This window comes from Alternaria metachromatica (genome assembly GCF_023757995.1).
Source record: "Alternaria metachromatica strain BMP 0045 chromosome Unknown scaffold_7, whole genome shotgun sequence".
NCBI lineage: Eukaryota > Fungi > Ascomycota > Dothideomycetes > Pleosporales > Pleosporaceae > Alternaria > Alternaria metachromatica.
In genome coordinates this window covers 33,687-56,123 of record NW_026055498.1, presented here as the reverse complement: position 1 = coordinate 56,123, position 22,437 = coordinate 33,687, and the positions used below count along the sequence as shown (strand labels likewise).

Below are 22,437 nucleotides of genomic sequence, written 5' to 3'. Positions count from 1 at the left end.
AATGTCCCGAGTCAAATTCCGTGCAGATGGATTGCTATCGCATCGCCCCTGCAGTTCTGGGTGCAGGCTACAGCAGCTTCGACGGTCCTGCGAAGTGTCGGACGCGACGCGCTAAGTGGGGCTGGAGCCGGGGCTGGGGCTATCGATTACGAGCAGTCGGCGGTACTTGCCAATGACGCAGCCTCGGCGCTTCACGGTTGTCTACGTTGCATTCCGAGTGATTGCGCTCAAACGCTTACGCCGCACAGCAGCTAATATATATACATAAGAACTCGCGCTCACTCCTAGTCAACTCACAACCTCTCATCTCACCGGTCTTGCTAGCTCATATCCACCGCGACCATGTCCACCCGCGGGCAGTTCAACACAAAGAACCCGACTATCAAGCGCATATGTACGCGAGCATTGGGCTGTGACCAGTGACAAGTAGCTGACACGTGTTGCAGTAAAGGAAGCGTCGGAACTGTCGGTATCGCCCTCCTCAGACTACCACGCCGAACCTCTAGAAACCAACCTCTTCGAATGGCACTTCACAATCCGCGGCCCGCCAGAGCCATCACCCTACGCCGGCGGTATCTACCACGGCCGCATAGTCCTGCCATCGACGTATCCTCTCCGCCCGCCATCCTTCCGCTTCCTTACACCCACTGGCCGCTTTGAAGTCAACCGCGAAATCTGTCTAAGCATATCGGGTCATCACGAAGAAACATGGCAACCGGCTTGGGGCGTGCGCACAGCCCTCGTCGCGATAAGGAGCTTCATGGACACGGATGCTAAGGGCCAGCTCGGCGGCATCGAATGCAGCAGAGAAGCACGCGAGCGCATGGCCAAGGACAGCGGCGCGTGGAAATGTGCCGGCTGTGCCAAGAGCAATGCTGACATCATGCAAGAGCGCGAGGAGCTCGTCAAGGAGATTGAGGAGAAGGAAGGCAAACGGAAAGACGATGAAGTCCCCGAAGAGCTGAGACTTGCCTATCGCGACGAGCTGGGTAAGGAAGGCCAGGACGACAAGCCGGTGGACAAGGGCAAGCAAAGGGCAGTAGAGAGTCCTGCTGAAGTCGCGTCGCCTGCTGCGCCATCAGTACCTACCGCTACAGTACCAGTCACAACCCAAACGCGACCCACCCCTGCTGTACCTACGGCTAGACCGACAAGGACGAGACCCGCACCTCCGCTCCAACAGGTCGCCCAACGTAGTCCCGACCTGGCTTGGATCGATACTTGCATTTACGGAGTAGTGGCCGCGTTATTGTTCATGGTGCTCAAGAGGTTCGTGTGAGCGAGCTATTCCAGGTTTACTGTTTTGCTTGAAGAGTCATGGTAAGATCGGCGCAGTGAAATTAGCACGGGTGTATTGGCGTTGAATATCTGTTCATGTTCGTGGGGTATCACTTTCTGTTCCGCTTGAATTATCTGGTGGGTACTCGCGTGCCATGCTGTTCGAAAGACCTGGATGAAATGGCATGTTCCCATCCGATTCGAAGGGAGCTGGGGCGCTGGCGGTCCGTGTTCAATGGGATCATCATCGTGACAGTCGTACATGAGCCATGTGTAGTGTTCGCTTCAAGTTCGACAGGTAGTACGAAAGGCTGGGTGTGTCCGAGACACATGAATCTCGACAGTAGGATACTCGTGAAATACTGCTGGTCGTACCTAAAGCACATGTCGTTCAATTCGAATCTCTATGTTGTCACGGCAAGTTTCACGCGTCTTGCTATCATGTGTGCCTAACTGAGGCGACGGTTATCTAGCATCTTGTCGAAGGGGTGGCGCAATTACACAGGAACATCAACTCAAGCGAGCCTCTTGACGTCGCGAGTACGATGAGATTGGGGTGCGCTATCGTGATTGACTTCCCGAGGTTAGCCTGTCATTAGCGTCTTGGCATCATCTGCATCTCGAGGTCCCTTGCCCTACAGAGTCCCATCCGCGACGCGACCATCCAAGTGCGCTCCACCCCGCTGATTTCGCGAAAACCTCTTGTACACGCGTTATAGAACTTCGTCACAATCCGTGCACGACAGAAATGGCGCGACTATCGCCGCGTGTACGCGACTGAGCAGCCCAAACATGTCCCCGATCCTGCACGAAGCCAGCAACCGTCTTTGCAGAAGGAACAACCAATATGTCGAAACCCGCCTCAACCCCCCACTCAACCCGAGTGCAGAAGGTGTGCACTCTCTGGACTCATGACGACAATTTTTCTAGAGACGAGATCATCTTCAATGGAGAGAAGTTCCCTGAGTTACCCACCAGTGCTGGTGCCCTCCTCCAGATTGTGGCGATACATGCAGACCACACTGTTCGAGACTTTCACACAGGATCCAAGAGTCAGTCGCAAGATGCGACACACTTCAAAGCCGATGCACTGCACAAGGATTCCAATATAGATAACCATCCGAAAAGAAATCGTCGGGATTCGATAACGATTACGATTGATGAGAATGGCTCGACCATTCCCGGTGGTCGCGAAATCGATGCGGAAAAAGCCTATGTTTTCGTTCCTAAACCGCTTCCTGCAGACTTGAAGACAAAATATCTAAACCTACAAGTAAGATTCACACAAAGTAATCTTTTGCTCAACTAATAGCAAGAAGGTTTCCATATCAGAGAGAATCGCGAAGGTGTTCGGGTTCCGCAATAGGATGCAGGTTGTAGTGACCGAAGCGGATGAAGATGCTCACGAAGCCCATCACGTAGAGATCGTGTTCCGTGACGAATACCTAGCACGCGCGGATATGTGGCGCATGGCCATTGCCGAGCTCAGCAAGCGTACCGTCTACCGTGGCCAACGACTACTATTCATGGGTACCATCAAGGCCACGATAAAACACATTTATATCAATGGTCAGTCTGTCCATTCCGGGTACTTCTCGCCGAAATCGAAGCCCATCTTTCGCAGCGAATCTGCACGATACACGTTGTTCATCCAAATGTCTAGAGAGATGTGGGATTTCGATACCGAAGGCGCTGGCGAGATAATGTTCAACAAGGTTGTCAGTGGATTCCTTCCAGACCTCTTCAAGAGATGGCTGAGGATCAATGCGCGACACTTGGTCACCATCATACTGTTTACGAGGATGCAATATGACGGAGAGCTCTTGGCAGATCAGCCCGAGGGGACGACGAGCAACATGTCCTCGGAGTCGCATTCCGGCACTTTTAGAGATTACTACAGAGTTGTCGTGAGCGACATGGCCAGTGGTGATTGGATTAACATCCTGTATCAGCTCAAAAAAGAGTTCAGGATGTTTCTCCGAGAAGTATCTCTGGTCCGGAAACCAGTAAAACCTGCTTCTGAGATTGAGGAGTCAACCTCTGAAGACACCGCTACTGATATTGTCATAGCTGGTCGACCCTCTTCTGCAAGCCAGGGTAATATCCTGGAAGCCATCAATCTGGCTGCAGCCCAATTCGCGAAGGATTACATCGATCGAGACCTTGTTCGAACGGGTATCTCGGTCATCGTTGTTACTCCAGGTACTGGCGTCTTCGAAGTCGACTACAACATGCTCAAGCTTACTACGGATACTCTTATTGGATCAGGTATCGGTATTGACCTCGTGTGCCTCTCGCCGATGCCTCTCCATTCCGTACCCTTGTTCAAGTACCAGACACCTCGCTCAGTTTCCGATATGAAGGCTGAGCACGACAAGGAGTGCCACGGGGCCGCGAGTATGTCGCGCACAGAAGAAGATCAAACTCCACGTCAAAGCCAACCGGATTTCGGCTCCATGTCACGCGCATCCACAGTCCGACGCATACCGACAGACAACTCCCTCGACTCGTCAGACGGATGGAGGTTCGCAATGCCGTATTGGGTGGACGTCTCCTTCTGGTCCGGAACATCCGAAGAGATACTGGAACTCACAAAGCCACGAAAGGCTGACAAGATCGTGAAAAAGTCGCGCAAGAAGGGCCGTATCTTTTCTCTACGTTGTCGTTTGTATGAGCTGCAAATGATGGGCGTTATGGAGAATGAGCTGGGCGACATTGCGATTCCCTACCTAGAAGAAGATCCAATGTACCCGCATCATCTGCGCGAATTGTTCAAGACCAACGAAGAGGGCGTACGAAACGCGCAAGCAGTCAAGCCTTCCCCAGCTGCAGCGGGCTCATATTCTTCGCGGGGTGACAAAGAATACACCGACGACCAGCTGGACGAAACAAGAGCTGCTCAGAAGGCCTGGATGGAGGCATACGATGGCGGGGTCTTTTCTCCTCTTATGGAAAGACACTCTACGTTGAACCAGCTCCAGGTTCAGAAGCGAAGGCTAAGCGACGCCATCACAAGTGGATCCCCGGAGCTATCGCGAAGTCTGCGTCTATCTTCCTCTTTCCGCAGCACTGCCCCGTCACTTGGACAGTCAGCTCGGCCTCCGCCAGAAACAAGTTTTCCGCAACTCATGCATGAGAGATCTAAAGAGCTTGAAAGCCAATCTCCTCGAGGAAGTACATACCGGATGCCTGATTTCAAAGGCGACGGGTTGCCACGAGCCGATATACTGCGGCGGCAGAACAACATGACCAAGGGCGTCATTGGAACTGATCGCCCAGTGGCACATAAGAGAAGTGGCTCCGGAGATTCCCAAGATCATCGTAGAGTTATGCACGCGAAGCCAAACAATTCCCCGGCTCCGAGTCGGAGGTCATCTCCTCCAAGGCGAGCCGGACTCTTGCCTACGACTAGTGCTGGGACTGCCGCAACAACCCAGCCGGAACTGAAAAGTAGACCATCAAATTGGTTCTTGAGGCAGATGAGCTTTGGTGGAAAAGCTACGCCAGCTAAACCGACTCTTGGGGATGCCACCATAGACATCAGTCAGGGTAAAGTGAAACCTGCAATGCTAACTGTTGAAAAGAATCAAAAGGGTGCTATCGCTGAAAGACTGGCAAGCACTCGCAACACTTCTGCAGGTAAGCCATCACAGCCGATTGCAATTAAACCTGCATCGCGAGCAGGTCCCACCTCGGCTGAGTCACTGGCCTCCAACCGAGCAAGCCGATCGATCGAGACGGTTAGGGGTGCGCAATCCGACCGATCTAACGTCCCTTCGCAACCTGGTTCAGTTGTGAGAGATCCTGGATCTACATTCTTACTTGCAGGAGCGAGAGGGGCAGGCGAGCACGTTGGACTAAAGCCGGACTTGTCTTCTAGTGCAGGCGCTAGAGATGCTCCACGTACTCTGTCGCCAACAAGTGCGATCGCCCCTTGGGCAGTCCTGGTCAATCCTTGCAACCCGAAGAAAAACGTCATAAGTTCCAAAAACCAATATCGGCGTTGGCACCACGTCTTCCCTAGGACCTTGAGGGCAGGTACTGTAAAGTGGAGATCTTTGTGTTCACCTGCTGCCGTACCTTTAACGCATGAGTGGTTTCCGTCTGTTGAACAGATAGCAACGCAATACAACGAAAGCCCATATAAGATTACGCAAAACGAGGATGACGACATTCTGGAAGCACCAAAGAGCCGAGAGTCTCTCATCAAAGAGTTGATTGCCTTTCGCCTCTCGCACGGATTTCAGATCATTGTCGGCTCTTCCGTAGCTGAGTTTTCTGGGCGACAAGAAAAGTCTCTCGCTAGCATTCTCGATCCTGAATACATGTCCAGTGATGGAGACACTGTGTTCATGAGCGTCGGAAACAATATCCACCAGCTGGTATGTGTAGCCGGAGGAGAGGTGGAGGTAAGAAGATACAACAGGAAACCTACCACGGCCTTGGAGTCATCTGCTGGTATTGATACGCCCTTTCCATATAAGCCTTTCATCCGCACTGCGTTTGAGGATACCTATGATCCTAGAGAAATTGTGCTGCGTCCACCACGGAGGGAATACAACTGGAACATCATTGATACCTTCTTGGCCGGCTATCACGATGAGTTTTCCGAAGTCCTGCGCTTTTGGCGAGCTCGATTCGTGCTCATACCAGTCGACATACCAGCTATGCATCGCAGGCCGTTGCCTGTGCAAGACTCACCCGAAGAGATACGTCTCGAGGGCATTCGTAAGCTTACCCAGCTATGGCAGAAGTTTCGCTATATTCCCCCGGAAGAGCGCTACTTCCAGCCAGCATCCGTCTTGAAGCAAAAGGACCCAAATCCGCTTGCGATTGAGTATCACACACGCGATCCTTCGGCGGTTGTCGCGGCCGGTCCAGACCACTCTTTACTGAATGATACCGACAGCGAATTCCAGACTTCCATCTTCTCGGATGCGGAAAAGTATCACACATCCAGTATAGATCTCAAGAAACTTGCGGAAGACCTCCAGGGCGAAAAAGGAATTCAAATGCTTGATCGTCGGTGGCATCTGAAGTTGCACTACAATTGTTTCTTGGGGTTTGATCTTACCAACTGGCTACTTTCCAACTTCAAGGATATCGAAACCCGAGACGAGGCAGTGGAATTCGGTAACGAGCTGATGAAGAAAGGACTCTTCCAGCACGTACAAGGGCGGCATCAATTCCGAGATGGCAACTTCTTCTTCCAGATTGCAGCAGAGTACAGGGCGCCGCGAGCCGAATCTCGAACAGGGTGGTTTGGCATGAGGAAGACAGACAAGTCTGTTCCTTCTACCCCACTTGCGGAGGCGCCTCGGACGTCGCCCCTGATATCGAAAAACATCAAGTCCCGTCCCGGTACCGCGGATTCTTCATCCAACAGCTCAGGTTCACTCAAAGAGGGGGAAAAGACCCCAACGCGCGGTGAACCGCATAAGCGAAAAGTCATCATGTCACGCGTCATGCGCTATGATGTCGATCCCAGAAAGCGTTCGTATCGGCCTGAAATCATTTCACTACACTACGACCGATTGCACAATCCCGACAATTGTTATCATATCCGCATTGACTGGATGAACGTCACGGCGAAACTCATTGAGGATGCTATCGTCACCTGGGCTACGAGTGTGGAGAAGTACGGCCTGAAGCTGGTAGAGGTACCCATCGCTGAGGTAGCGGATATTATCGACCATCATCCTTTCCGTTCGCCCTATGCAGTCAAACTTGCATTACAGCCTCCCCAGGTCCAGCCTGAGGCAGTATGGGACTCAACGAGCTTTTCCCCCCAGTACCCCAAAGCTGACAAGTTTGCTTATCATAAGCTTCTACTGCGGAGGCTGAACTTTGTTCTGGACATGGAGGCTGCGAGTGCCTTTCCGCCCGACGTTGAAGTCACTTATTCTTGGGGCACACCCGACTACAAATACACGCAGTTCATACATAAGAGTGGAGGCTTACTCGCTCAGATCACTGACGATGGGAACTTCCTCCTGCTAGCCAACAGGCTTGCGCATAATCGTGCCAAAGACAACGGTAGGATACGACCTGTAGATCCTTATGAACACAAGAAAGCCACTACAGATGGAAGTCAAAGCAGCCGTCTACCCTCGACACCCGCGGTAGAGCGTGGAAACCCGCATCGTAGTCCGTTTGCAAGTCCTTTAGCACGGCCAGTCCAAGACGCCAGTCTCCTCCACACCGCGCTCACGTTTCACGATCCCAAATCATCAGCAGCGACTACTCCAGCATCTGCATCTAATATATCGCTTTCTCCCGAGCAAGTCAAAGATGAAGTAGAAGCCTTTTGCTCGAACGCCTCACTCCTCTCCAGCTTTTACGCTGACGCTTTCCGCCACGCGCCATCTCCTTCTCCACGAATCTTGCCTGTAGGAGAAGACAAGATACCAAGCTTGGGGCTGCCACCAGCAATTAGTATTAGGGATGCTAGTCCGGCGGCAGGAGGCTGGACCCTGAGTAGTACGTTTGGAGGACCTAGTGGCATAGCTGGTCGCAGACAGGGCAGCGAGGGAAGCATGTACAATATGGGGAAGAGAGGAAGTGTAGTCGACGGCATGGATAGAGCACCGAGGCGACAAGATAGCCAGGGAAGTGCTGGAGCCGGAGTATAAGCGATGTAAAAGATCGCCTGTACATGCATGTAGTCGTGCTTTGATCCTTAGACCTTGTGCCTTCGTCTTGCGGGCGTTGATGTAATAGATAGTGGGAAGAGGAACAGATCGATAGAGGCTGACAATAGTCGCACAATGAATCCATCTGAAGATAAGTCCAAAGCCTTTATTGTCCAGCATGTGCGGATGGAGAGAGGACTGTCAACAGTCGAAGATGAAGTAAACTTTTGCTGGCCCTCTAGCATACGGATCAGTTTCTATACGTGGACAGAAAGTGTAAATGTTGATTACTTGGATCAATCTGGATGAACTTCAGGTGCTACGTTTGTAACCTGCGGACATAATAGGAAGGAAGACATTTTCCGGATGACAAGGTTCATCTAAGACCGCCATCACGGCGTCAAGCAATCTTCCGCAACTCTCCTTACAACTTATTGACCCTCTCCCTCATCTCAGCCAGGTCCTCGCCTTCAATAGCATCCTGCCCTTCCTTGACGTAGCTCTTCACCGCTTCTACAATTTCCTCATCACCGTCGATAACATCGACCCAACCCCTCACGCCATCCGTTTCCAAAACACCAACCACGCTCTCTGCAACCGTCGCACGGCTCGTCTTGCCACCAGCCCCAATCTTACCCATCTTCACCTTTCCAGCCGGCTCCTCAGTCAGCGTGCCAGGTCTCAGGCTGATACCGCAGAAGCGCTGATCAGCGGGTACACCATCTTTCTCTTCCTGAGCTACTCGGTCTTGGGAGAGTATCGTGAGGACCTCATCAGCTGCAACCTTGGCCTTGAAGTAGTTCGGCAAGATCTCCGTGTTGACTTTCTGTGCCGCTTTCCAGTCTTCATCGTTCCACCAAGGTGCGCGGCCGTGGCGGGAAGAAAGGTAAGACACTGTCAGGAATTTCTTGATGGAGGGTGTGTGGATGCTGGCTTTTGTGAACGCTATGGCTGCGTCGCGGTCGACTGCGAACGTCATCTCGGCGCCGCCCTTGCCGCCAGCTCCTATACGTTGTGAGCTTACGCTGACGATCCATGATACGCCAGCCTTGGAAAGCACTTACCAGCGCTCCAGACAACCCAATCCGGGTTGACCCGTCCCAAGATGCCCTTCGCGTCGGCCTCGCTCTTTACATCCGCAACGCTATGGACCAGTACATCTAATTTCCCGGGCTGACCCTGTCCCAGCTTCTCAATGGCCGGTTGCTGAGAGGCTGTGCGTATCATGCTGGTCACGTTCCATGATTTGGCCAGCAGGAGCGGTGTAAGAATTTGGGCAACTTTGCCGTGACCGCCGATGAGGAGGACGTGGTGGGCCATGTTTACTGCAGTATCAAAAGACAATAGGAAGAAGGGGTATAGCGGAGTGCAGTAAATGACATAGAATGTCTACCTGAAATAAGGGTTGATGTTGAAAGTAGCATGTAGCCGAGAGCCGATCAAGCGTCATATTGTCAGCACTCGCGATTTCTAAGATGACGTCGTGGGCGACATGTTTCCGAATATGTGCCGAGCAAGCTCCACGTGCATTGCGCCATCCTACCTCTTGCGCACGCATTCGTGTTCGTGCTCGCAACATAGCATTTCCGATATATAATCACAGTCATAGAGGGACAATACGTTTTCTATCTTTTCCATTTCATTGATTGGTATCGCTGCCTGATGTTCAAAGCTACCCCGGAACTGCCACGCTCGTAGAAGTGAAGAAGACACAAAATCGTTGCGAAGAGCTTATTCTCGACACTCGAAGAAGAAATAAGAAAGATACGTTTCAGTAATACAGTGAGCGAGACAGTGCCCGCGAAGCGCTAGGAGGAAGAAACATCGAGAGAGCAAGGGGTATGTACAGTATGGCTCATACTCGGGTGAAGAACTCCTGAACACCATGAAGCATGCATTACAATGTAAAGTTGGTGACAAAAGGAAATTAGAGGACACGGTGTGTACGAATTATAGGGTAAAGGGAAAGAAGACCTCATGTGCCGGGTCCAGTCGACTTGCCCTGGTCGCCGGAATGGCCGGAGAACGGTCCTACAACAAATTCAGGTGTTGTGTCCATGTTCTGGCTGGGAGGACCACGGTACTCGCTGGCATCGGGCGCCAGGATAGGATCAGTCGACTTGGTGTCAGGATGCACTTCGATACCATCCTGAGCCTCGAGGTCTTGCTTCGTCGCATCGCGGCTGAACTTGATTGAGTCGTTGTCACCATGGCCGCGGTCAATTGGCGACCAACCGGCGACACTACCTGCGACAATACCAGCCATAACAGTAGCGGGGCCGAAAGCGGAATTGGAGCGGGACCTGGTGCGACGGCGGCTGTTGGGAGTAGGAGGAGAACCATCATCTTGAGGACCGTTGTTCGGGGTGCCAGGCAGCGAATGGCTAGAGCGGGACTTTGTGAACATCTCCTTGGGATGTTGCACCTTGAACTTCATGGCGCTAAGACGCCCACCCCGGACTTTACGGAGAAAAGCTAGCTCGTCGCGGATCTCCAGTAAGCCCTGGTTCCAATGGTAATCATCGTCTGAGACGACAAGTTCGGGAGTTTGCTTGCGCCTGAAGAAGTCCGGGATACACTTGCGAATAAGTGCGTCGGGTATTAATCGAACGATAACACCTACGGGTAGTGAAAGGAAACCCAAGACTATTGAGTAACCCCACTGAGGACCGTTGAGCCTGGTAACCTTGAAGGCGACACCACCAACGAAGATGATCATGGTCTGACCACCAATCATGATTGCCAGGATGACGATGAAGAACCAGTTGTGGGTGATACCTTCGAAAACGTTGAAGCGGTTGTCAAGTCGGCGGTTGTTCAACGCGTTGAAGATCTGCATCCAGACGAAGGTGTTGAATACCAGAGCGGGCAGTTGTTCTTTCTCTTGTGGACTATCGTAACTAAGGATAGATTCGCCGGCGAAATAGAGGATGAAAGTCACGACCAACTGGTAGATTGCTTGACCAATGATCATCTTCCACATCCTCAACGTGATCAGAGGAGCAGACTTCGGGTCGGGTTTTCGGTCCAGAAGGCTGCGTGTAGGAGGATCAGTTGCGAGCGCTAGGGCGGCGAAGGTGTCCATGATGAGGTTGACCCAGAGCAGTTGGACAGCAGTCAGTACAGAGGTTTGATCGTTGCTAGATACGGCTGAGACGAAGGTAAGCAGGACGGCGGTGATGTTGACGGTGATCTGGAATTGCAAGAATTTCTTGACCGCGTCATTGACCGCACGTCCCCATAGCAGTGCCTTGACGATGGAAGCGAAATTGTCGTCCATGAGAATAATGGCGGATGCCTCCTTTGCGACTTCAGTACCAGCGATACCCATGGAGAAACCGACGTCAGCAGTCTTGAGGGCCGGCGCGTCGTTGGTTCCGTCACCAGTAACAGCAACGGTTTCACCGAGCTCTTTAAGGCGTTTGACGAGTCTACGCTTATCCTCCGGACTAGAACGAGCGAGGACACACAGCTTGGGAATGACGGCGTCCATGTCTCGCTTGGATAGCTTGCGGAAGGTAGGACCTTCCATGACGACACCACCAGGAACGAGGATACCGCAGTCTTCGGCGATGGCCTTAGCGGTCAGAACGTTGTCACCAGTGACCATGCGTACGTAAACGCCTGCGTGTTGACAGTCTTTGACAGCTTCGCGGACGCTCTCTCGCAGAGGATCTTGGATACCAACAACGGCCAGGAAAGTCATCTTGTTGGAAACGTCCTTGAACACAGCTTGGCTTGGGTCATCCTCGTTCTTAGAGGACTCAGCGGGCGGCCAGCTCTCGAAGTCGCGATAGATGAGACCGATGGTTCGAAGAGACCGAGAGGCGTAGGTGGTGATGACTTGTTCAAGAGTCTCGCGGTTGTCGCTAGTCATAGAGGTCTCAACGAGTTCTTTGTTGGCGTCGGTGACTATCTTGTCGCACATGCCAAGCAGAATCTCAGAAGCACCCTTGACGTACATTCGGTAGCGACCGTCGTTAAGCTTCTGAACAGCTCCAGAGCACTTGATAGCTGAATCGAAAGGTATGACCTGAACAATGTTGGCGTTGGAGCGCTCCTGAGCGACGTTGCCCATGCCAAGAAAGTCGCGTGCGAATCCAAGTAGAGCGGTTTCCGTCTTGGAGCCAATGAAAGGATCAGGGCCACCAGCCGCGCCCTCGAAGGCAGTCGTGTTCTGAATGATGGACTGTAACAGAACGTCCTTGACATCTGCGTTCAGGGTCGCAACAAATTCGGGAGCTGAGACATCGTTCGGATTCTCTACGGGCGACTCCACCACATCCTTGCCCTTGCTGCCGTCATCAACGGGTTCCGCTGATGGTGCCTTGAGTTTGTGGTCGCCAAAACGAAGAGCAGTGCCCAGCGAACCAGCGACGACAGTCATCTTGTTTTGTGTCAATGTGCCTGTTTTGTCGGAGCAGATGGTTGTCGCGTTGCCCATGGTTTCGCAGGATCGGAGCAGGCGAACCAGGTTGTTGTCTTTCAGCATGCGGGTGGTGGCGAAGGCTAAGGCAAGGGTAACGGCTAGAGGCAGACCCTCCGGCACGGCGACTACGATGACAGTAATGGCGACGATGAGAATGTTGAGGAAGTTCTGACCCTTTTCGGCAGGGGTAGCACCGCTTCCCTTGAGGCCGACAAGGAACTCAATGAAGAGTACAACAAAGAGCAACAGGGCAGCCGCTCCACCAAGTTTGGCGATGTACGTTGCGAGAACGTTCAACTTGTTCTGGAGTGGGGTGACTTCGCTGTCTTCGCGCAGGGACATCATGGTTTTTCCGTAGCTGGAATGAACACCAGTCGCAGTGACCATGAAAGAACCGACACCTTCCGAGACTTTGGCACCTGAAAGGATGAATGGGTCGACCTTCTTCAAGTTGTCGTGCCTTTCAATAGCCTTGAAGGCCTCGTCTCCAGACATCTTTTTGAGCAGATCAGACTCTCCAGTAGCCGAGGATTCGTCGCATTTGATGCCGTGACCTGTGATGAGAATACCATCCACAGGGATCATGTCACCGGGCTCCAGATTGACGACATCTCCAACGAAAATGTCGTAGACGGAGATCTCGCGAGTTGCGCCTGAACGAATTACCTTGATGGTTCTGTCTTCCTTCTTGCGGTTGAGCTTGACGAATTGTCGTTCCTTTTGCCAGTCGTTTGCAGCGCCTACAACCACGACAATGACGATGGCAACAATGATGGCAACGCCTTCAATCCATTCGACTTTGGGCTCACCGGGCTCGTGCTGTACACCGAAGGTCTGGTATAATCCAAGAGCCAAAGAAATGACGGCAGCACAAGTCAACAAGATCAGAACCTTGTCGTTGTAGGCCATCCATGCTAGCTGGAAGATGTTCTTTGGTTTCCGCACGGGAAGTCGATTGTCGCTGAATACACGCTTCCTGTCGGCAAAAGCGTTTTCCTTAGCGCCAGCGGGCGCGCTGTCCGTGTGGGCAACCCCGTTTGGCGCGGACTTCTGAGGAGATTCTGTTCTGCTAGGTGTTGTAGCCTCATCGAATGTAACGACGCCATCAAGATGCTGCTCATCCAAACTCAGACCAGCCTTTCGGTCGGTTCGAAGTCCTTTTTCTATGCCGTCTAGGCCACCGAGCGCGTGGAATGCTGATAACTGCGTAGTCATGTTAGACGGTGCTCGAATGCGCTCAAGACGCAGAAACTTACACTCTTGGGGTTGTAGAGCTTTCCTAGTTGTCCAGGAGAGAAGGCGAACTTGTTGTTCTCGACCTCAAAGTCAGCCTCTGTGCCCGGGTCGGGCTTCAAAGCATCTTTATCGTTTAAGATTTCCGTTGGGCCTAGGTCACCCTTCAAAGTGTCGCCTTGTGAGGATGCAACATAGGTTCCAGTGCTATTAGATTCGCCGTTCTCAGTGGCCGAGTCGACCGAGTTACCCCGGGATCGCGCACCGGGTACGTTGAGTAGACCAGCGTTACTGTTCCATCCCGTCACCGGCGAGCTGATGTTATGCGGGCTCGTTGGCCGGCTCTCTCTGCTATCGAACGAGTGCGCGTTACGCAGCTCCTGTGACGGCTGCCTTGAGTGCGTGGGCGAGACATCGTCGTTGTTTGAGGATGCTGCTGGCCTGGTATTATCTTGGATGTCTCCTAGGGGTACTGAATCGCCCATGGTAGGGTCGTTGGTAGCAGATGTGTCGATGGTGATGGTCGGTGCCCGTGGTCTTGAAGGACCGTTGTTGGTGTCGTTGTCCGCCATGGTGGGCGCCTAGGAGCCCTCGAGGGTGCGATGCGAGGCTGAGGGTTGTAGGCTGTGCAAACAGGCAGGCAGGCAGACGAGCGATGGATGTAAGCGTAGCAATGTCAGGCGTGCACTTCCGGTGAGGTGATTAAGTTATCGAAGAGTTCTCATGCACAAAGAAGATGCAGGTTATGAGTGTCGCGGCAGAGGCGAGAGGGCGGTGCTACAGTCGTGTGCCGTCACCACGGTTGCGCGTAGTCGAGAGTGGAGGCAGGTGCCGGTGGGCGAGTGCCTGCGAAAGTGTCTGGTACTGCCAGACTGTTTAGCTCCTTTCCCTTGCGTTTACACGTACAAGCAGATGCTCAGCCACGACTGCCCAAGCTGCGACCGCGTGTGAGGGTGGCCGGCAGGAGCGATGGGCGTTAGCGAAGAAGCTTACCTGATTGTACTGCGTCTCCGGACAGGGCGATTGCGCGAGAGAGGGACACGGAGAAGCTGAAGGGGGATTCCTATCACGTCGAAGGTGGCAGTGTTCCGGCGCTGCGCATGCTCATTCGCCGTCGGGGTGGCTATGGCAGTGGGCGTGTCTGGTGTACCTGGGTACTCGTCGAGACTATGCGGTGGCGAGACGACGCGTCGGACTGGATTTTCGGTGCAAGAGAATGGGAGCCGCTATCTCGAATCGCCAGGCAGAGGGCATAAAGACAAACAAGAGCCTCCTCCCGCCTGGCCTGCATCCTTGTTGTGCCTTCAATTGTCCAAGACTTGCACTGCCCCGATGCCAACCCTACGCACTAAGCCGCCTTGGGCTGCGCTATTTCGCAACCAGCGTGGATGCGGCACTTAAGCGGGACGGCCTCTAGCCTAACCCCTCGAACGAATGCAGCCTCCGTTTCACCCCAGGATTAACCGATTCACAACTGTCCAGGCCAAGTCGCCTCTGCATCTACGTGCGTCGCCACGGTTTGCTGGCTCTCGAACAACTTCTTGCCATGTGGTCCCTCACGCAGCAGCGAGCTGGACACGACGACTATCAACGTCGCACATGTCCCGAACGGGTTGCCTTCCGTATGGCCAGTAGATCAAGGCCAAGCAAGCCATGCCTACCGTACAGCGTCTGAGCGTCATACTTACAAGTGATTCGATTTGATGCAACTGCTGGCGAGCGATCGCGCATCCGCCTGTCTACTCCTATTCTCTTGGCCGTGCCATTGTCACTAAAGGCGCAACAATTTCACAGCTTCGTTTTTCGAGTGGCGGCCCTTCAACGCTTTACTCATAGTCCGTTGGGTTTGCCGCGCGCTCGGCCTCGACTATTGCTGCTGGCGGATGCTCCATCTCCACTCGTCCTCGGCTTTGTTGGCTCACAGTCGTGTCGTCTCTGCCCTCACCGCCCGCGTACCTGAAATCCATGATATGTATGGCTAAAGGGATGCGTCAATTTCAGACCAGCCAAGCTTCTGGAGCATCTTGGCTGTTCCGTGCCCATCTCCCGCCCCGACCTTGTTCAAGTTTGTTTGCGTCATTGGCGCTGTGATTGCTCTTATCGTCAACTTGGATCGCCAGGCGCATTGTCCGACACAGTCTCGCGTCTTCAACACTTTGTCACTAGGGACTCGGCCCATGTGCCCCATAGTGTTCGTTAAGTGGCAACTGCCCACAGTTGTTTTACTCCAGAGCCGGCAAGACTGGCGAGAGCTTGTGCCCAAACCAAGCTTCTGACTCGAAGCTACAGTAGTCAGAGGCTTGCTGCACACAAGATCTTGACATGCTTCAGGTGACCGCTTCTGCGACCTTGGCGGCTTACCCCAGGGCACACTGCACCTGCAGCTGTATGATGTCCTTGTACATATGACATTTCGGCCCTGAACACGCTATCGACGCCTCATCTCCGCGAAAACATTGGCGAGCATCATCAAGGGCGCACTTCGGTCCAACGAGAACGCCTCGACCTGCCCTTACCCACAGCTCCAGAAAAACCATCAATACATGGATTGAATAATACAACAGATTACTGATGCTCCACTCGACTGCAAGGAACTATTTCAAGATGCATTAAAAGGGTAACCTTCCTTGATCACCTGCAGTAGACGTTGAGCAAACAGTCGTCAGGCGTCTAGCAAGCGCCGCCGTTCAGGGAATGGACCAATCGTGTAGCTCACAGCACCATCCACTTTCTAAACTCCCCATGTGCTCCATCAAGTTCACGATGCAAATAGAGCTATGTCTGCATGCTCGTACGATTTGCGACTGGGGTATATTCCGTCGATCAACGTGCGCGGTATGTGCGTCGACATACATGCACATGTAGCAAACAGACATCCCACATTCAGACGATTCAAAAGTGGACGTCAATACCTCTACGGCGTAGAACATCAACATCGACGCTATCAGCTAATCACAGCAGAAGCATGTTACACACTCAACTACTATGCTCACAAGGTCACAATGCAACTATCATCTTTCATTATCTGCAACCGGCACAGCAGTACTTGTATATTCGTCGTGAAGCCCTATACTAACCAAAAAAATTACATGTCGCTAGAACATTTGGTCTTAACAACTTCCGAGATCTTAGGTAGATCTATAACATAGCAGCACACTCCGGGGGAAGTAAGTTGAAGGTAACAACATTATGTTGTGCCATAACTTATATCCCCTCATCAAGATTCCAGAAGATGAAGTCCACGTATACTACATCTATTGTGCTAACCGGCGACCATGGCATTCTATGTAACCATTTCAGATCATCTTATCACAGAGCCCGAAGAAGGTTTGTTGTATTTAAGTCGCAGAGTTAGAGTTCTTGACCCCAGGTTTAGTGAGCAAAATTCATCACGATTTCTGGCGAAGTGCCGTTGTCCTAAGGGACACGTAATTATGGCATTCATGCACAGTGCTTTCTCTTTCGCACACAAACACCCTTGAACCTCTATGGATCGGCCTGTTCATGCATTCATGTGCAGAAGTCAAGACGGCCGCAACATCAGACGTGCACAAGAATGTACTCCGTGACGGAATTTGAAAACGACTCTTTCAGAAATCAACTACCATGCATGATATAGTTCGCATGCACTTATACCCAGAATCATGCAGTTGTTATCGCCATTGCTATATAAGCATTACTAACCTCACACCCGAGTCGAGCACAGTGTGGTCTTGGATCATACCTTTTGTACATCCTTGTTGTATATTCTCATCTAGACATCGGAACGCTTTCGAGATTGGCCAACGAATCAAAAAATAGCTGCTGATCCAGGTATCTTGCAGGCTTCCGTGCATAAGCTAGGAGTAAGTGACTCAGTCATCAATACGACTGCGATAATCGTCTTCTGACATGTAGTCTGCACAGCCTCACATCCAATACCGGCTCAAGACGGGTACATGCGGGTGGCCTCGAGCCGGTGTAATGCTGAAATGTTTTCGCGGTGGCGATCAAATTTCGAGTGCGACCATTTCGTTCCCGATGGTAAGATGTGGAGGCGATATGGGAGGCTGTGTCAGACGCGGGCGCAGTGCTAGCCGGTTTCGGGGCTGTGCCTAGGATCAATGGTTCGCGCAGGAACGGCGGGCTCTGGAACGTCTACCGCGGGACCATCAGTCTTGGACCTTTCTTGGGATTTCTGGAATGTCTTGTCCATGGTTTAGTGTCGTTAGCGATCCTTTGTAACGTTATACGCACGTGAAGATTTTTCATGAGGCACATAGCATTGCCTACTGCAACAAGAATAAGTCGACAAAGTATCAAATATTTCATCTTTTGAAAATATAGAACTTAAAATGGTGGGTAAAGTACCAGCTGCGTAACTCGTCACCCGTTTCTATATAATCGAACAGCGCCAGGACGCCAGACTCCTCATTTAACCGTACTGCACCAAAGGTATCTCGCGCCATGCAAAAACACTACTCCAGAGAAGCGAAAGCCGTCCTCATTACAAAGCTGTTATTCATCCAGTTTCGTCATGCCTCTCCCTCTCTTCGGACTGTTTGCGCGGCTCTTTATTCTCTCCCGGCTGTACGTCCGGCTCAACTCAAAGGCACTTGGGGGCCCGAGCCCCAGGCCTGTCCCTTCTCTGACCACGTCTCCAGCACTCGTGGCGCCAAAGTAGTTTGGTGCACCTGACGCAAGTTCAGTCTTGATCTGCGGCGTCGCCCAACCACTTGTCTTTCCAACCTTGGAACCCTCAGAGGAGTCTGAAAGCTCATTGTCCGAGGAGTCCAGATACGTTTCTTCGAGTTCGAATTCGTTCGCTGCCTCGCCATCTTCTAGGTCAACGCGTTCATAGGGCTGCTGGGTATTCGAGGAAGAGCCACCAAGGCCAAAGAGCTTTGCTGGGAAACTGCGTCCTCGGCGGCGGTGGAGAGGATCTTTGCCCTGTTTCCTCTTGAAGAGCTTGATGATGGACTGCTTGGCCGCGTTCCTTTTTTCTTTTCCAAGAATGAGGCAAAAGATGAAGATGACGATGAATATCATGATGAAGAAGCCGGGTATGCGCTGCGGGTTCTCGACAAAAAGCCGATGCCAGTCACTGTCGGATTCGTACAGTCTTGGTATGCCTCCGGGATATTGGAAATCTGCTGGTATACCGGGTACGTTCGAGCCAAAGCCTACTGCGAGGGCTTCTTCAGACGGTGGTGGAATCTCGCTGGAAGCGTACAAGACCATCTTTCCCAATGTCCAGCTCAGCTCCACCTTGTTGATCTTGTTGACTGCTTGGAATGGGTCGAGAAATCCTTTGGCCTTTGCATTGTCGATGACGTCCTTGGTGGTGTTCGTGCTGCCGTTCAGATCTTCGATGCCAACTCGGGGGACGCCAATTCCATCGTGCAGCATGTTGATGACCCAGGACGCCTTGAAACACACCTCTCGTGCCTTGTCCTCATCTACTTTGTGACCCCATTTCTTCTTCTTGATGCCCTTTTCTATGCTCTTCCAGTCTTGACTGCAGAACTCATCCACTCGCTCCTGATAGGTCTTGAGGTCATATGCCTTGTGCTTGTGTCCGTGTTCGAAGATCTCGTGCGTGGTATGCCAGTACTCGGATACGCCTACGAAGTGGTTTACGTTGAAATCGATAGCGGGGACATGCTGTCCGTTGATCAGGCATGGCGAGTCTGTACACTCCTTCTCTTTCTCCAAAAGCGGAAATGTCCGATGCAAGCACTCTGAAAACTGTCCTGTTCCTACCAACTTCGCTGCGGCCTTCGGTTTTGGCTGGTCGTCATCATCGTCGTCGTCGTCCGAGTCGATCAATTTGCCATCTTCTGTGACCTCCACCTTGAGATCTGCTGGTAGGCAAGGATCTGGAAGCTCCTTCTCCGCGCTGGACTCCAACAACGCCTTGATGTAGCGCTCTCTTGCTTGGTTGACGCCGAACCCCAGCCATGTCGTCACAAACACCTTGTGTTCGAGCGGTGTGCCGTCGATCGCACGCAGGCGCATGAGCGTCAGGTCGCTCGCATGCTTCTCCGCTTCGGTCGCATTTGGTGCGAAGGCGATCTGAGCCGACGCGCCTCCCATATCCAGGAATCCATAGGTGTTGTGGCCCTTGCCATGGTCGTGGTCTTTGGGACGATCGAATCCGCCAAGCAGGTAGTTCGCTGCGATCCAGCCATAGAGGCCTTCTGTCTCTCCCGGTATGACCTGAACATGTACGTCGCAATCCGGTAGTTGGAACTGGGTGGTGCTTCGCGCGAACTCGCAGACTTCCTTCAGTACCTCCTTCCGTTGGCGCTCGGGGAGTATGCGCATGCCCGCAGTCGCAAGGAGGAAGAGAGGCGTGTTTGGGACTTCTTCGAGGGGTACGTATTTGAGCGCATGGCTGAGGAGCTTGTCGAGGTGTTCGGAGCCGACATCGTGGGGGTGTTCGCCGAAGGTGGAGATGCCTGTTCCGTCGCGTGTTAGTCCTGCGGATGAGTATATTGTGCCAGGGCCGCATACCTGGGTGTATCTTCTTAGTCCAGTCCTCCTTTGTTTCTATTACTGGCAGGCTGTGGAGTTGCGCATCGCCAGCCTTCTTGCGGGCGGCTTCGTGGTTCAGCCATCGGTAGATGTGGACGCGCGTCCCCTAAACATGGTCAGCTACAACCCTGCGATAACTGCACAGCAACGACTTCAAAACGTACAGAGGACCCAGCATCTAGGACAACACCGTATCTCCCTATGTGCCAAGCAGTGTCAGCGTCCGGGCTGTGTGGTGGGCATGGGGCTGCGCGGAGGGGATGGCGTACACTTTCCCATTGGGAGTAACCGGGTCCGAAGCGCGTTATCGAGTAGGGCGCATGCAAATGGCGACGGTGGATATTACAAGAGGTACGGAGGAAGACGAGTAGCGGCGCGGCCGAATCGAATAGGATATACGAGGGAAACGAGCGACGTAGGGAGCGGCGACGAGTTGTGGTGATGGCGGAGAACGAAAGGTTGAGACTTGGACCCTGGCTGTCGGCGCCGCTTCCAGAAGGCGCATGGATCAGCGCCCGCTGCGACGTTTCACGCGGCGGGACAAATGTGCCACCAGTTGCGGGCCATTATGACGCCATCTTCATTACTTCACGCGACCGTTGTTCACTTCCGAGCAGCAATCGTCTGCTTTTGATATAGTGGCTGTTGCCGCGAGCACCACGAGCAGACAGAGGCTGGATCAATCTGGCACGGTGATCTAGTGGGCTGCGCCTCGGTGTCACTACAAGTTGACACCTAAACGTTGCGTCGCGCAATTTGCATGTACGGGCCGGCAATAACTGCGATCAGCACTGTCATGCGCGCGGAGTGACTATGACGTAGAAACATCCCTCATGCTGGGTCTGTACGCAAAACATGTCGGACCATAGCTGGGTGTCGGAGATATAGTGTGCTCGTGATCAGAAGGCAGGAGCCATCGCGACAGTGTTGCTCGATGTGGAAGGCTCATACCGGCGCCGACGACATAAGGTCGAGCAAAGCAAAAAGATTAAGTGAACATACCGCATTGATACACCCTGTATAGTGATAGAAAGGCATGGGGGAGCAAGCCGGAGCTGTCACGGTCGCGGAGGGGCGGCTCTGTGCGGTTTGGCCAAAAAGTGGCCCGGGAAGGAACGACGGGCAAAAAAGAAGGTGCCACATCGCTCCTTCCCTCCCAAAAAATTGACCTCGAGGTGATTTGAACACCTAACCTTCAGGAATCTCCAGAGGAACTGGAATCTGACGCGCTACCATTGCGCCACGAAGCCGGTCTTGTTGTTGATGGAGGGAATGTCAGATTTGTAGTTTATATTCACACACAAGCATGTCCAAAACGAAACAGCGACTGCGGGGTCATCATCAAGCAACCCCACCAGACAGTGCAAGTCGATATTGAAATAGTGGGTCAACGGCCAGCCTTTGCAAATTGGAAATGTACCTGCCTACAGCTGCAATTCATATCCGCTCAATCAATAGTGCCACCCGCTGCACCTTCAGTACTCCATCAAAAACCTCAGGAACGCCTTGGCAATCACCACCCCGTCATGGTGCTTGCCAACTCTCTCCAGCGCATCTTTGGCCTGCTCGTCCTCAAAGATACCCTGCTCGGCTCTCATCTTGACCAAATACGACACAATGGGCTCCGTGAATTCCGGATGCCCTTGCACGGAGATGAGCTTACCCTTCTTGTACATGCCTTGTACCAGACAACGTGGTGATCCACCGAGCTTTTCCACACCCTCTGGATACTCGAAGACTACATCCTTATGCATTTGGTGAATGGCCTGTAGATGTGAGTAGAGACACTACGATAATCGTGGCTTGCTACATACCAAGGTGTCTTGTTGGAATATTTCTTTCCCCTTCGCGGTAAGTTGCACTGGCATCACCGAGATCTCCCATCCGTCGTCGCTGCGTCCGACTTTGGCGCCTGCCGCCCTTCCCAGAATCTGATGACCGAAGCAAACACCGATTATACGGATTCGATCTTGCTCTAGTAATTTCTTGGTAAAGTCGACAAGCTTCAAGATCCATGGATCATTATCGAATGAATTGTGCTCTGTTTCCCATGAGTCAGAATGGCGATATGGTTGATTGGAGCCATCACTCACTCGAACCCGAAATCAACACTGCGTCTATGTTTTGCAAGTCCGGATACTCCTGCGCCGTGACCACATCAAATGCGCTCAACTCCAAGTCTTGCTTTGGCGATAAGCCTAGGTCCTGTGCTGCCCTCTCCAACAGTGTGGTGAAGATGCGATCGTATCGGCCATACTCATCGACGATAGCTGCTGGTGGAGTATCGCACTCTAGAATCGCTATCCGCAATGGCGTCTTCATTTTTCCAGAAGTCAATGTTGCGAGTTG

The 22,437-nt window shown here is 52.6% G+C and overlaps 5 protein-coding genes and 1 non-coding gene across 6 annotated transcripts; 1 reads left to right on the top strand and 5 right to left on the bottom strand.

Annotated features, from left to right (window-relative positions):
- Nucleotides 1-342: 342 nt before the first annotated feature.
- J4E83_004039 (uncharacterized protein) lies at nt 343-7,910 on the top strand (the record flags this gene model as incomplete). Its single annotated transcript, XM_049330970.1, has 5 exons — nt 343-394; nt 447-1,269; nt 2,209-2,551; nt 2,598-5,280; nt 5,398-7,910. The coding sequence occupies 5 exons, from the start codon at nt 343-345 to the stop codon at nt 7,908-7,910; spliced, it is 6,414 nt and encodes a 2,137-aa protein (XP_049189516.1).
- A 424-nt stretch (nt 7,911-8,334) lies between these two features.
- On the bottom strand, nt 8,335-9,230 carry J4E83_004038 (uncharacterized protein; the record flags this gene model as incomplete). The annotated part of the gene is made up of 2 exons (XM_049330969.1): nt 8,335-8,915; nt 8,975-9,230. The coding sequence occupies 2 exons, from the start codon at nt 9,228-9,230 to the stop codon at nt 8,335-8,337; spliced, it is 837 nt and encodes a 278-aa protein (XP_049189515.1).
- Nucleotides 9,231-9,885: 655 nt separating this feature from the next.
- Nucleotides 9,886-14,144, bottom strand: J4E83_004037 (uncharacterized protein; the record flags this gene model as incomplete). Its single annotated transcript, XM_049330968.1, has 2 exons — nt 9,886-13,542; nt 13,596-14,144. The coding sequence occupies 2 exons, from the start codon at nt 14,142-14,144 to the stop codon at nt 9,886-9,888; spliced, it is 4,206 nt and encodes a 1,401-aa protein (XP_049189514.1).
- Nucleotides 14,145-18,069: 3,925 nt separating this feature from the next.
- Nucleotides 18,070-20,367, bottom strand: J4E83_004036 (uncharacterized protein; the record flags this gene model as incomplete). Its single annotated transcript, XM_049330967.1, has 4 exons — nt 18,070-20,012; nt 20,068-20,194; nt 20,253-20,287; nt 20,358-20,367. 4 exons carry the CDS (start codon nt 20,365-20,367, stop codon nt 18,070-18,072), a joined length of 2,115 nt encoding a protein of 704 aa, XP_049189513.1.
- Nucleotides 20,368-21,253: 886 nt separating this feature from the next.
- J4E83_004035 lies at nt 21,254-21,338 on the bottom strand. Its single transcript has one exon. It is a non-coding gene; the product is annotated as a tRNA-Trp (tRNA).
- Nucleotides 21,339-21,563: 225 nt separating this feature from the next.
- On the bottom strand, nt 21,564-22,410 carry J4E83_004034 (uncharacterized protein; the record flags this gene model as incomplete). The annotated part of the gene is made up of 3 exons (XM_049330966.1): nt 21,564-21,854; nt 21,903-22,129; nt 22,182-22,410. 3 exons carry the CDS (start codon nt 22,408-22,410, stop codon nt 21,564-21,566), a joined length of 747 nt encoding a protein of 248 aa, XP_049189512.1.
- Nucleotides 22,411-22,437: the final 27 nt, after the last annotated feature.